At 50.1% G+C, this 13,951-nt stretch overlaps 1 protein-coding gene across 1 annotated transcript; it reads right to left on the bottom strand.

Moving 5' to 3' along the window:
- Positions 1–324: 324 nt before the first annotated feature.
- Positions 325–13,864, bottom strand: VPS11 (VPS11 core subunit of CORVET and HOPS complexes). The gene is made up of 16 exons (XM_088658056.1): positions 13,206–13,864; positions 12,377–12,525; positions 11,742–11,877; positions 11,343–11,506; positions 10,589–10,836; positions 9,683–9,884; positions 9,001–9,152; positions 8,146–8,332; positions 7,562–7,705; positions 5,684–5,872; positions 4,589–4,750; positions 3,239–3,378; positions 2,783–2,985; positions 2,103–2,274; positions 1,484–1,706; positions 325–1,074 (listed from the first exon to the last, which is right to left on the bottom strand). Exons 1-16 carry the CDS (start codon positions 13,339–13,341, stop codon positions 910–912), a joined length of 2,772 nt encoding a protein of 923 aa, XP_088514182.1. The 5' UTR covers positions 13,342–13,864; the 3' UTR covers positions 325–909.
- Between the last annotated feature and the right edge of the window lie 87 nt (positions 13,865–13,951).

Raw genomic sequence — 13,951 nt, 5'->3', positions numbered from 1 at the left:
GCATAATTGCTCTTGCAAAGTCAAGGACCAAGGAGTGAAGTGAGGGGGTGGTAGGGAGCTAATTGCAGCAGAGGACATGGGAGGAACCAGCTCAGATAACAGCCATCTGCCTGCAGGCCCAGCTTCTACTACCACCCACAAACGGTCTTATACCAGAAATCTAATCCTGAGCAAGATTAGCCACAGAACTGGGCCTTTTCTATGAAGCAGCTCCTCTGGGCTCTCACAGAAATACCAAAGATTTGGGGAGGGCGGGGGCGAGAGACAGGCAGTTGTTCAGAAAGGAAGCAAGAGTATACACATACATATACAGGAAGACCCGTCTTTCTCTTCACCCACATTCACACACTTTATAGCTCAAGCAAGTAAACTGCTATTAAGTGAAGGGTTACAGAGATGTTAGTGCTGAACATTATTTACATCTTCAATCCACCTCCCCAGGGAAATAACTCTTCCAGTTCCAGAATCCGGTCAGTTTAGTTCCACGCTGTATCTCTGATGAAGGGCAACACAGGCTTACTAGAGATCCTCCTCATACAGAGCACAGCTCGGAACACAAGAGGCACCAGGAGAAAGTTGGGGTGGAGAGCTCGTTTTCACCACACAGTCTTACATGAGCCCACTGCTAATGCTGAAGCACCAGACTTTTAACCAGGAGACTTGACCAGCAGGCTGTAAGGCTTGGAGAAGCAGGCCTGGCTGTAGTCAGGCAAAATAATAATAATAATAAAAAACAAGCCAAAGTTCACTTGGTCTCTCTCTGTTTCCTAAGCCAGTTACACAGCCCTCCTGGTCTTCAGTCAAATCCTACCCTCTTTCGGGTCACAGTGCACTAGAAAGAGAAGCTGATTGCATCACTCGTTCAGAGAGCCAAGGTCAGGGGACTGAAGGACACCCACCCACCGCCATCTAAGTGCTCCGTTTTGTGTGTATCAGCAGCTCACGCTGCAAGCCCGCATCAAGTACTGCAGCAGATTTGCCTGGAGGAAGGTCTGTGATGAGGGTGAGCTTGTTGAAAACGCCTCGGCCAAAATAATCCGCAACCACAGAAAAGCTGTCATTGGAGCATTTCATCTGTAAGATGGAACAAACAAAAGCTTCACTTTAGGGGGTGTTTGGGGTGGGAGATTCTATCATTTAATATGCATTTTGGAAAATGGTTTGCCATGTTCGGCCACCTCTTGAGATATCATTGTCAAACTCAGCACGATGGTTCCCAAGGTGGGGCAGCAGACTTTGTTGCTGTTTGGGCACAGACACCATTTTGAACCAAGATGGTGGACCAAAACATGACTTTGGCATGTCCTCACCCAACATCCAGAGTGATGGGTTAAAACACAAATTACACTACGCATTTAAAACAACACAGTATTCCCCCCCCAAAAAAAAATCTCAGGCAGGGCTGAGCACTTCCCACCAGTTGGATATAAAGTGTCATAATAAACCAGACTGGAAATCCAGCTGGGCAGCCAGGGAGCCCCACCTGGTGCTGGAACTGGTCATGCAAGTCCCGCTTCTGCTCTTGAGCGCGGATCATGTCCATGACTTTGCGGTTCTCTGGCAAGCAGGTGGGACACTCCGACCCACTCTCCGAGTAGCTCTCAAAGCAGTGCTGGTGGAAGGAGTGGCCACACAGAAAGTGAACGGAGGGCAGCTCCAATGCACTGGTGCAAATGCTGCACTTGGTCTTCTGGAAGATCTTGGGACTGAGAAAAGGAAACACACAAGGGAAGGGCAAGGAAGAGAGATGCTTTTCAGGGACACACGCATGCGCAGAAGCAACAGCAACACATTCCTATGATGCCCACATTGCATTTGGGCATCAAGCTTCTCCTCTGCCTTGGATTCCAGGATTGCTACAGCAGCTGTAAGTGAAGAGCAGCTGTACTCTGGAAGACTGGCAGATGAATGAAGTCTCCTTTGGAGTCCCAATCCATTTCAATCCCTTCCAAGGAACCACCTGGGCTTGTTCATCACACTGCACCACCCAACAGAGCACAATGGGCAGAAGGCAGGAAAGTGGCATCTGGTGTTGTCTTGCTCCCTCTGGAGGCCGTGTCTTATGGAGGTCAGACAGGCCCAGCAACATGGACTGCGGCTACCTGCTTTTGAGCTCCTCGATCTCCTTGCGGATCCGCTTAGTCTCCTCCCGGTACTTCTGAATCCTCTGCTCGTCCTGCTCAATCTGGCGGCTCTGCTTCTGCAGCTTGCTGACCAGGTAATCCTTGATGACTGACAGGGTGGCTGTGGAGTTGTGAGCCAGAGTCTGCACAACTGGACAGAGGGGGCAATCCATCAGCACAGGGAAGTAGACGGAGTGGGGGCGATTTATATTACACTTGGGCGAGCACAAATCCACCAGAATTGACATGCAAAGCTGCAAGCACTTGTCCCTTCAAACCACAGGGGAGGGGCCCTTCAAGCATCCCCTGTCCCACTCCACAACACCCCAGAGCCTTCAACGGCCAAGATTCAAGCAGCTGAGGCCAATTTAAACTTGCTGTCCATTGATAAAGGGTGGATCAGAAAAACATATAAACCTTCAGCCAAAAGCGTCAAAAGTAAAAAACAGCAACTGGCCTCCATAGGGTCTTGGAAAGCAGGTCATTCTCATAAAGGGAGAGATTGAAGGGAGCCCTGGATTAAACTAGCAGCTCTTTTGCTTGAGAGACTGGTTTTAATTCCCAGCTCCATCCACCCCAGAAACTTCCCAGAGTCAAGCCTCCCAAGGAGACAGCCTCAGCCATGCCCACCCCCTGCCTGGAGGTGGAACCTCCCTCACCCAGCAGGGGCGGCATGAGATTCTTGGTCTCAATGTGCTTGAGCACAGCTGTGATGTACTCTTTGCAGTCCTCCTCCTTGTGGGCGAAGTAGCCGAGGGCTTGTTCCCAAAGGCAGGCCTCCTGGTCTCCGTACAGCTCACAGACTTCCACCACCTTCTTGTACTGCTCGTTCTGCATGTGGTAGTGCATGATCTGCTGGAAACTGGGGAGGGAAGGAAGAAGAGGGCCCTTTCCACCAGGAGGCCAAATATAATGCCCTTGAGCCCACCTGCTGCTCTCCAATCCTTCCTTAGCCACATAGCCTGGGCACAGGTCAGCCAGGTACAAACCCTGCGCATAGGCTGCAAAGCCTGGTCTACAATATCCAGCACCCTCCTCATTGGGGAAGCTCCAGAAACCCTCTTTCACCCACAGACCCACAAAGAGTAGGAGGCTGCGGGCGCCTCTAGACTCACAGCTTGCCCTGTTCGTAGAGGTACAGGACACCATCCTTGAAGTTGTGCATCTGGCACAGGACCAAAGCCTTATCGAAGACGCTCCGAAACTTCCCACTCTTCAGCAAGGAAATGGCTTCATTGTGCAGCCTCTCTTTGACCTACACGGAGCCCAAAGCCAAGATAACATCAAGCTAATAAGCAGAGCTCTGCAGCAACCGGATCAGGCCAAAGGAGGCCCATCCAGTCCAGTATCCTGTTCTTACAGTGGCCAACCAGATGCCATAATGCAAGGAGAGCTAAATGCAACAGAAGCACTTTCCCGCTCTTGCCCACCAGGCACTGTTATTCCGATTCTGGAGAGAGCATGCAACCATCAGGAATAATAGCATTGCCCTCCATGAATGTGTCTAACCCTTTTTTGCAGCCATCCAAGTTGGTGATCATCACTAAATCATGTGGGAGTAGATAACCATATTTTGTGTCCCATCGTCCCATTTCTCTGCCCTGAATCTCTCACTCTTCAGCTTTGCTGGATAACCCCAGGATCAAGAATTAGGAGATGGGGCAAGGGCCAGGGGTGGCTACTCCTCATTTCAAGAATGATCCAGACACACACCTCCAAGCAACTGTTCTGGCACTGCCCCAATAACCCTCCAACTTTGGCAGAAAATAATAATGAAACGGACATACAGTGGTGCCTCGCTAGACGAAATTAATTCGTTCCACGGGTCTTTTCTTATAGCGAAAAATTCGTCTAGCGAATCCCATAGGAATGCATTGATTTTTTTTGGATTTTTTTTTTGCCCATAGGAACGCACGATTCGCTAGACGAATTTTTCGTAAAACACATTCGTCTAGCGAGGCAACCTCCGCTCGAAAAATCCTTTCGTTAAGCGGAAATTTCGTTAAGCAGGGCATTCGTTAAGCGAGGCACCACTGTACTGCTGTGTGGTGGGTGGGCCCTAATTGGGTGTTCGTGTGGGTGGAAACTGTCCTCTCCCTGGTCATCCAACTGATCATTTGGTGTGCAGAGAGAAAAAGATAATCTCCACTTCGCAATTGTCTGCATAGATCAGCTGTGTGTGTGTGTGTGTGCAGGCAACAGTATATGATAGTATCTGGTGAGCACCCACCGCTGGCATGCAGTTCCCTGCCCCCTGTGAGGGTTGACCAAGGTTCAATGTGGCACTCAGGCCAAAAATGGGTTATCCACCTGTGTCACCAGAGCCCCATGAATTGAGCATTTCTCTCTTGCTGGCCAGATTTTCACCGGGCAGGTCACCCAAGACCTTGCTGCCAATGGCTTCCACCAGTCAACCTCCCCTGGGCACAACTGGAAACCTGACCCCAAGCAGAGGGAGGACTGACCTGTGGATCCTGCTCATGCGCCCAGTTCTGGAGGCGGAGCTCCAGCAGTGTGTCATACACGCCCTGTGGAGAGTCTGGCTGCACTTCTGACATGTGCTCTAGGAAGGCCTTCAGCTCCCGGGAGTTGTTGGCAAAAATGGGAATGAACTCATCAGGATTTGCCTATATTACAAAGAGAGAAGAGAGTGGGGAAAGGCAGGCAGTAGCCAGCCTAGATGGAACATTCTGTGTCTCAGTTCTCCTGGCAGAGCCTTCTGCAGCCCCAACTGTCCCAGAGCTCCCCCCCTCCCCCACAACACGCGGGGAACCTTTGGCTCTCCAGATGTCGCTGAACTACAACTCCCACCAGTCCCAGCAAGCAAATGGCCAGAAAGGATGGGCACTGTAGTTCAGCATCACCTGGAGGGTCAGTGGCTCCCCACACTTGCCCTACAAGGGGCCTAGCAAAGACTGGCCAGTGCTCAGGACACAGCAAGTATCATCACGTGCTATTACAATGAACCCGGGATAAGGTATGTGTGTGTGTTTGTATGGGGAAGAATGGCTTATCTGAACAGCAAGCAAACAAAAACTCTGGAAGCTACACAGGTATGAGCTCTCTGCTGCCTCCCAGAGGTTGTTCAACATTCCTGCCAGCTCAGTCAGTAGAGCAGGCATCCCCAAACTTCGGCCCTCCAGATGTTTTGGACTACAATTCCCATCTTCCTCGACCACTGGTCCTGTTAGCTAGGGAACATGGGAGTTGTAAGCCAAAACATCTGGAGGGCCGCAGTTTGGGGATGCCTGCAGCAGAGCATGAAGCTCTTAATCTCAGAGCTGCAAGTTTGAATCCCGCATTGGGCAACAGGGGTTGGACAAGATGACCCTAATGGTCCCGTCCAACTCTACAGTTCTATGACTCTGCTTGTCCCCACAATACATTGCAGGCTATCACCACTGAGCATGCTTGCCCAGACTGTATTTTACACTCAGCATTTTGTTCACTTAATGCCAATTACTCCTCACCCCCCTGCTCCCCTTGGTGAGCACCATCCTCAGCTGCACAAGCAAAGGCAACAACACAGCCCCCCGCCCCGCCCCAAATCCAGCCGATACCTTCCTCCCTTCTAGTGCTCCAGGACCCTCACGATCCCCCACCGGCTGGTAGTTCGTGCACAGGACCTTCAGGAGCTCAGTGGTCTCATTTGGGACGTGATGCATGAGGATCTTGCCGTACCGCTTCATGTTGCTCTCGGCCTGCTCAAAGGGCAGCTTCCCAATGTAACGCAGGGCTTCCTGGTAGTTCTGCGCAAGAAAAGGGCAGGTGATAGGAGAGAGAGGTTGCTTAGGAGCCAACGCGTTGGCTTTCTGCCTGTACGCAGAACAGCTTTCCCAAACCGGGTGCCCTCTGCATGTTTTGCTGTACAACTCTCCTCAATCCTAGCCAGCACAACAGCTGCGTGATGATGAGGGCTGATGGGAACTGTAGTCCAAAACACACGGGGGGGGGGTACCCACTTGAGGAAAACTGCTGCAGAACCATCACACATGGAAAGTTTGCGAGACAAGTGTGCCAGCTCTGCCCCGCTCACTGCCGTTCCTGTGGGTCCTGCTGACCTTGCAAAGCAGGGAGCCTCCTGCACTCAAGGAAACTCTTCAATGCATTTTAGAACCCTGACTTCAGCGTTTAAAAGTGCACAGGGAGCCTCAACAAGTACAAGAAGCTCAGAGCTTCAGACAGTTGGCCTCCAACTTGGGGGAGGGCAATAGGAATGAAAATGAGGGGGAATGAAAATGGTGCCTCACAAGACGAAATAAATTCGTTCAGTGAGTCACTTCGCATTGTGAAAATGTCATCTTGTGAAGCGCGACGGAAACCAAGGAAACCGAAACAAAAAAATTGAAAAAAGGTCGTCTTGCGAAGCATGGCCATAGAAAAATTTGTGTTGTGAGGCACCCAAAAAATCGCAAACCCCTTTCGTCTAGCGAGTTTTTCGCTGCACGAGGCATTCGTCTTGTGAGGTACCACTGTATTTAAAGAACTACCTATAGTGAGATGAAAATGCAAGCAGGACTTGAAATATGAGCAACAGTGTGAATTATTTAGATAAATAGGTTAAAATGGATGTACAGTCGTCCCTTGGTTGCCGAATGCCTTGGAACTCGTACGTTTCGGCTACCGAACCATCAAAAACCAGAAGTGAGTGTTCCGGTTTTCGAATGATTTCCAGAAGTTGAACGTCCGGCGCAGCTTCCGACTGGCTGCAGGAACTTCCTGTAGCCAATCAGAAGCCACGCTTTGGTTTCTGAACGTTTTGGAAGTCAAACGGATTTCAGGAATAGATTCCGTTCGGCTTCCAAGGTATGACTGTATTGGATATTATATGTGAAATATGCAGCATTCAAGGGTAAATGTGGAAACCATGGAAGGGGAGGATGAGAAGTCAATGGATAATATAATTTATGGTCTATGTTAAAGGTTTTTGTCTGTCTGTGGGTTTTTTTGTGAAAAATCAATAAATAATAATAAGGAAAAAGAACTAAGCGGCAGGCAGTACTGCCTTTTATTCACCATACAAGTCACATAGACCCTCTTGCAGCATAGGAGCAGTTGCCCCACTTAATGTAAAAATGCTGGCAAGCCCTTTTAAACTCGCTGCTGTGGCCTTGAGACCCCAAAACATTTAACAACTAAGAAAGTGTTTGTAACAGGCCAAGTGAAAGACCCACAGGAGCGGGCAAGTTACCCACCCTTACGCTAGTCTAACGCCTCTTTGTCTGCCATGTGGGAAAACAGATGTACACAGTCCCAAACTGTGGACACCAACTATTCCCAGTGCAAAAAAGGGAGAATGTAGAGAAACACGGTCGTCACACACACTCCTCCCGAGCCAAAGCACCTCTCAGGTTTCTCCAGCATCCAGATGCACTCCGAGAAGTCAGCTTTAAAAGCTGGAAGTGAAGCTCAGCACCAGACAGGCAGTTTGGCCTCACCTTGATATCCTCCAGCTGGATCTTGAGGTACCACTCGTGGTGCGCATGCTTCTCAGCTAGGTACACAGCATGGGAGTAGCAGCCTGCCTGACGCAGAACCTTGATGGCTGTCTCCACATCAAAGTGCACCTCACTCTCACTAGTCTGTGTGGGGGAGACAAAGCAAAGAAGGCATTCAGAAGGGGCATGTCTACTGAGAAAGAGGAATGCCTCTGTATCTCTCCCATGAAACCGTAATACATTGTGGCTGGAGCCAGAAGCAGCAGGTTGCCCCCTGAGACAAAGAGAAAGCCTCTGCTTCTTTCTTCCTATGAGGGTAAAAAGAAATAAGGGAAGACTTCTGATCCTTCTAAACTCCAGGACGGGAGGAAAGCACCCACCCAACCTCAAGCAGCCAATTGAAGGGTCCTTCCATTACCAGGAAGGCTCTCTCAATCTCTGCACTGGGAATGTGAAGCAAGCAGGCACCAAAAGTTGGAGGATAGCTGCTAAAGCACACAAGCCCATTGAGGCATAATGGGGAAGGGGGAAAAGCTACCCCTAGAGCCAGCGTGCCAAGGCATCCACACCCTTCCCTGTTGTACCTTGATGAACTCCTCAAGCTTGGATATGTCTTTCAGCTTGGTGTAGCAATTCAGCAGCAGTGTCGTGTGGTCTGCATTGGCCAATGACTGCAGGTGGAGCGTCTGCAAGTACGCAGTCAGGTTGTGTATCCTCTGAGCATCCAAGAACTTGCGGATGACGTAGGACGGCTCTAGTTTCCCAATGGTACTAGGGGGAAAGAGGACCCTATGAGGACCCTATTCCGGGTAATCGAAAGCCGAGAGAGAGGATGGGAAAGTGTGCACGTAACCCCTACCTCGCATCTGGTTCTACAGAGGATCAGAAGGTGCAGCCACGATTTCCAACACAAATAGGGCACGGGGAGAGGAGGTGGCTTGGAATATAAATGCCAAATCAATTGGGGAGAGTGGGAATCAAGTGGGTGTAAATCAAAACTTGCAATTCTCACAATCTGGGGCTGGAAACTTATCTTGGTCTGACCTTCACATTGCCAACGGTAGTGCAATCTGCTGATAAGCACCTCGCAATCTGAAAAGCCAGGAGCAGGCATTCCCTATATACTATCTCAGTAAATAAACCCCAGTCCACTGGGATCCAGAGAGCCAAACTCCATTTGGACGTGTCAGAGCTCACCAGGGCTCTTTGTGTTTGCAAACCACATTTGGATAGATTTAGTTCCCATCTCATTATGGTTTCCCTGGTGAAGCAATTCAGAAAGGAAGCCAGCAAGAAGGTGGCAGGTCGGCCAGATTAAAAATCCAGATTTGTGGCACCCAGATGCTTAGATGGCAAGGCCTATGGTCTTTCTTCTCACCCCAACATGGCTGTAATGGAGAGGGAGGGAAGGAGGGCCAAAACTCCCCTGTCCCGCCTACCGAATATATTGCTGAATGGCGCCATCGTGGTTTCCCTTGTTATACAGATGGTCTCCATACTGGCGAAAGATCTCAGACAAGCCGTCACTATCCAGGTGGTGGCTCCTGGCCAGGTGAATAGCCATTTCAAAGAGGTTCTTCCTGAAGAGCATCTGTTGGAAGGGAAGGGCTTGCTTGCTTACAAACGTTGATGGGAACAACAGGGTTTTAAGGGTTATATTGACTATTCATAGCTATTGTTCCATGGGGAGCTGCTTAATTACTGGGGTCCTCAAGTATGGAATGCACACTGATGTATTGTTTTGTGAATGCAGAATGATATGCATTTGCAGCTTTCGTAACTGTAAGAGGAGAAGCAAGGGGCTCTCCCTCCCTCTGTGCCATTTGGCACAGATGCCAGTTCAGAGTCACTTCTAGCCCCTTACTCAGGCTCCCAACGGAGCAACAGCAGACCACAACAACCTCCCACAAACTGGAGCCCTCCAAATGATTGGGGATACAGCCCCCCTCCATCAGCCCCAGCCAGCACAGGTGTATTATGCTGGGACTGACGAGATTTGCAATCCAAATGGTCTGGTGCAAGGCAACGTCTGGGCTTTGAGCTGCAGACAGCTGCGAATAAGCTTTGGACCTCAGAACCCCACCAACCGCAGAGGAGGAAGAAGCGATCAAGGTCCCTTGCCTCAAGCTTGGTTTGCGTGTCCTTCTCCTGCAGTGCATGGAGCTTCCCATCTCTGGTCAGCACATAGAGGCACCCCCACTCGGCCAGGACATCCACCACGTCGTCAAAGACAGAGCTGTATGCAATGAACTTGTTGCCCAAGTCATAAATATTCAGGATCTGCTTGTCAGAGTTTTGTGGATCACTCCCTGCAAATTCCGATCTGGAGTACAGAGGAGCAAAGAGTGAAGGACAGCCTCAAAGATAGTCTTTCAACTTTCACTCACAGGTCAGAAGTTCCCTTTTGTGCATTGGATGAATGAATGGTCCACACTCACAGCCTCAGAGAGTCTCAAACTGCTGGTCTTAACATTTCCAGTAAACATTAAAGTCAGCTAGCAGAGCCCTCTGTGAGTACCTGATGAATCTAAAAAACTGATGGCCAAGCTTTTGCATTCCTATGCATAAGCTGCGTCTGCCTCCTATTTCTCCCCCACGATATGTACGTCAACCTTACTGTTTCTGAGCCTTGGATAGCACAACATATCGCCTTGCTGCAAAGTAGGGTTTCCCTACCCAACCCCCAACTCCACACTCAGCCATTTGGACCTTCCAGCCTTTCAGGACAGTCATCACAGTCTCAAGATTACTTGTACATGTCCCACTCATCATATTCAGAAAATCCAAGATCTGATAGGAAGCTGGAAAGGAAAGCTGGATTTAACATTGCCTGCAAATAGGGATTGGAAGGCCAAGAACAAATCCCATGCAACACACAATAGCTCACTCCTACAAAAGAGTTCCTAACCAGAAGCAATAAATAATTTCAAAGCAACCACCTTTATCCAGATCCCACACCCAGAGTTTTTAAGAGGTCAAAGGGGAAAAAAATTCAACAAGTTATTCTGTCTTGCAGCTCTGTCTTACTTTGGAGAAGGCTTCCGTTCCTTTGAAACAATGACAAGGTAGCCCCGATACCAGTGGGCTATCAGCTTCTGGCCTTCAAAGGCAAAGCAGGGCCCACGCTCATCTGGCTGGTACAGATATACACAGTCATCTCCTGCCACAATGAACTGGAGGTCCTGGGAGGGATCGCTGAGTGTGGAGCAACGCAGCCCACAGCCACGTGTGTCCAATTCTAGCTTCGGATAGTCCTTCACTGAAAGTGTGTAACACTGCAAAGTCCACAAGGAGGAGGACACAATGAAGTTTGGAAAGCCACAAGAACAGCTCACAGCTCAGAAACTGGGGCGGGGCAGGGCATAATAATAATAATAATAATACTTTATTATTTATACCCCACCCATCTGGCTGGGTTTCCCCAGCCACTCTGGGCGGCTTCCAACAGAAGTATTAAAATACAATAATTTATTAAACATTAAAAGCTTCCCTAAACAGGGCTACCTTCAGATGTCCTCTAAAAGTATGGTAGCTGTTTTTCTCTTTGACATCTGATGGGAGGGCGTTCCACAGGGCGGGTGCCACTACCGAGAAGGCCCTCTGCCTGGTTCCCTGTAACTTGGCTTCTTGCAGCGAGGGAACCACCAGGAGGCCCTCAGCACTGGACCTCAGTGTCCGGGCAGAACGATGGAGGTGAAGATGCTCCTTCAGGTATACTGGACCGAGGCCGTTTAGGCATGACACACACCACACACACACCACGGTCAACCAAACATCTTACCTGGATGTTCTCTGTGGTGGCAACAAACAGATGTGTTGTTTTTCCAGACTGACGGAAGGCAAGGCCTGTAACTGGGTAACTGCCTTCATGAAGGATCTGACTTTTGCTGTGCCGATCTCTTGTGATGTCTCCTTTAGTGAGCACAACGCTCCCATCTGTAAAGCCTACAGCAGAAATGGGATACAGGGTGCATTCCATGAGACACCCTGGGGAAAAGCAGGCATTCTCTGCCATCAGAATACATCAGTTAAGTCCACCAAATGGAAAGCTGAATTAGATTAATATGAAAAGACGAAGGAGCACTCTCCCCAAAACAAAGTAGATAAATTTCTGCAAGATCAATTTCTCCTTTATGATTTTATGTCTGTAACTCACAGCAGCAATTTCATTTCCACTTACCAATCGCCATGAAGTTGAGATTCTCATGGACTGTGAGGCAGGACACAACTGTAGGCTTGTTGCCTGGTATTGCAGGGAAAATCCTGGTGCACAGAGGATTCCCACCATCACGCTTCTCTAGATTCCAGACTTTGACCTACAAGTTATTATAGGGGGCTTGTTGAGGAAAACCACTACAAATTGGGCCAGTTCCCTTTTTATCTAAAGGTAAGTGCTACTGTGCATATAAGATGCCCATTTCCCCCTTTCTCCAGTCAAACTCTGGGACCAGGAGTACAGACATAGCTGCTGTGGAAAGAAAATAGCCAAATTTACTCTCCTAGCAGAAAGTCACTGCAGGGCAAATAGGCAGAAGGAGCAAGACACCCTTCTCTTGATCAGGCTTAAGCCAAATTTGCGCAAGTCAGAAAAATAAAATAAAAAAGCCAAAAGCCCTGAACACCTGAGTTAAAGGCATAGGTGACAAATAAATATTTAAAATCCCTATATTCCAGCAACAACGTTTCTGAAGAACTGGTGGGCCACATTTATCTCAGCCTTGTTATCACAGAAGACTCCTCCTTCCCTACAACTAATCTTGCAAAAGCTTTCCATCAAACAGAAAAATAAGTCCAGCTTCCCTCAGACCAACTTACCAAAGGGTTAATACCTTCTTCATCCTCCCCAACAGAAGCCAAGATGCTGTGCTGCTTCAACTGGTAGAGGTGTGTCACTCTCAACTTATAAGCTTGGAAACTGCTGAGCTCAAGGTTGCGCAGCAGGAACCATATCTGCCCTTCCATATGTAGGTCTGAGTTAAGGAGTCCTCCCCATAAGAGTGCAGAAGGCACAAAAGGCTCAGTGGTTCGCTTCTAAAATCTTTTATCACATTATGTTTATATCCCATCTTTCTTCCATGATGGAACTCAAATTGTTTCCGCCGCTGCCTCCCACCCAGACACTGAACAAGACCAGCATATCTGAGCTGGGTCAAAGGTTAGTGGTGAAGCACCTGCTTTGCATATAAAGGATTCTAGATTCAATTCCTGGAACCTCCAAGTATGTAAAGGCTTCTACTTTCTGTCTGTTGGTCATAGAAGACTCAGGGTGCCTACCTAACCTAACCTAACCAGATGTTGCTGGACTCTTAACTGCCATCAGTTTGGGCAATGGCCATGGTCGATAGTCAGCAGCAAGGGTGACAACTCAGCCACCGCGATGTAGGCAACATTGAACTAGCTGAGCCAATGCTTTAATCAGGCATCCCCTTATGTTCTGAACTTGAATAAGCCCACGGGGCAGGGAGGAGGAATGCCTTCAGACTTGGGCAGAAGGCGAGCCATGGCTGCAGCTTACCCAAAACTCATGTCCGCTGACCGAGACAAAAGTCCTGCCCAGGCAAGCTGGTTGAGGGAAAAAAAGCACTCCACATACGCTCAGAGGCACCCTGCCCGCCCCCCGCGACACCACTAACAGCAAGGATATCCCCGAAAACGAGACTGCCCCGGCCCGAGTCGCAGACCGTGATGCCTGGCGGCAATAGCACAGGCTTCCCATCAGGCTCCGTCAAGACATCGCAGTCGAAGAAGGCGAAGCGGCGCCACTGCAGGTAGGCCGCCATCTTGACAGGTAGGCCCAACTCCGGAGGAGAGTCATGTGACCATGCCGCTTCCGCGTTGCCGCTTCTCTTAGCGCTGGGGCTGCTGGGATTTGTAGTTCGCCGGGTCTCTAAATCCCCGCCTTAGTGCGCAAGCGCAAAGAAGATCGCAGCCCTTGCGCCGCTGTCCCCTTGTTTTCACGCGGCGGTATTGCTGGCATCCCCGCTGAGCCCGCAGGCCGAGGGCGGGTGACTGTGACTGACTGGTGGGCCGGCACAGATCAAAGAGGTGCTGGGGGTGGCCAAAGGAGAGAGGGCAGTCTGCACGTGCTCAGGAGCTCTCCGGTCAGGCCTGTCGCTTCCCCCGCCACGCTAAGAAGCCCCGCCCCTCAGCCAATGACCGCGGCCGCTGCGCCCGGCGCCGGAGACGTGGCCCAATGGGGAGCGCACAGGGGGAGACGCCGGGCCAATGAGCTCGCGCCGCGTCCGGCTCCGGGGAGGGAAGGAGGGCGGAGCCCAGCTTTCGCAAGCGAGGGAGTCCGGGAGGCCGGCCGGCCAGGGAGAGAGAGAGGCAGCCAGAGCGGGAGGGAGAGAGTTCGCGGAGACGGAGTCCTAGCCGAGAGCGAGCGATCGG

This window comes from Zootoca vivipara, chromosome 14 (assembly GCF_965207765.1).
Source record: "Zootoca vivipara chromosome 14, rZooViv2.hap1.1, whole genome shotgun sequence".
Lineage (NCBI taxonomy): Eukaryota > Metazoa > Chordata > Lepidosauria > Squamata > Lacertidae > Zootoca > Zootoca vivipara.
The sequence above is the reverse complement of the archived record's forward strand: the minus strand, read 5'-3'. Positions and strand labels throughout refer to the sequence as shown.

Bases quoted from the DNA above. Each gene is read 5' to 3' on its own strand.
- VPS11 (XM_088658056.1), bottom strand. From the start codon at position 13,341: ATGGCGGCCTACCTGCAGTGGCGCCGCTTCGCCTTCTTCGACTGCGAT. The intron at 9,153-9,682 runs GCAAGGGACCTT...CCCTTCCAACAG, and splicing joins ACACGCAAACCAAGCTTGAG to ATGCTCTTCAGGAAGAACCT. The intron at 7,706-8,145 runs GTACAACAGGGA...TCCCCCACACAG, and splicing joins AGCTTGAGGAGTTCATCAAG to ACTAGTGAGAGTGAGGTGCA.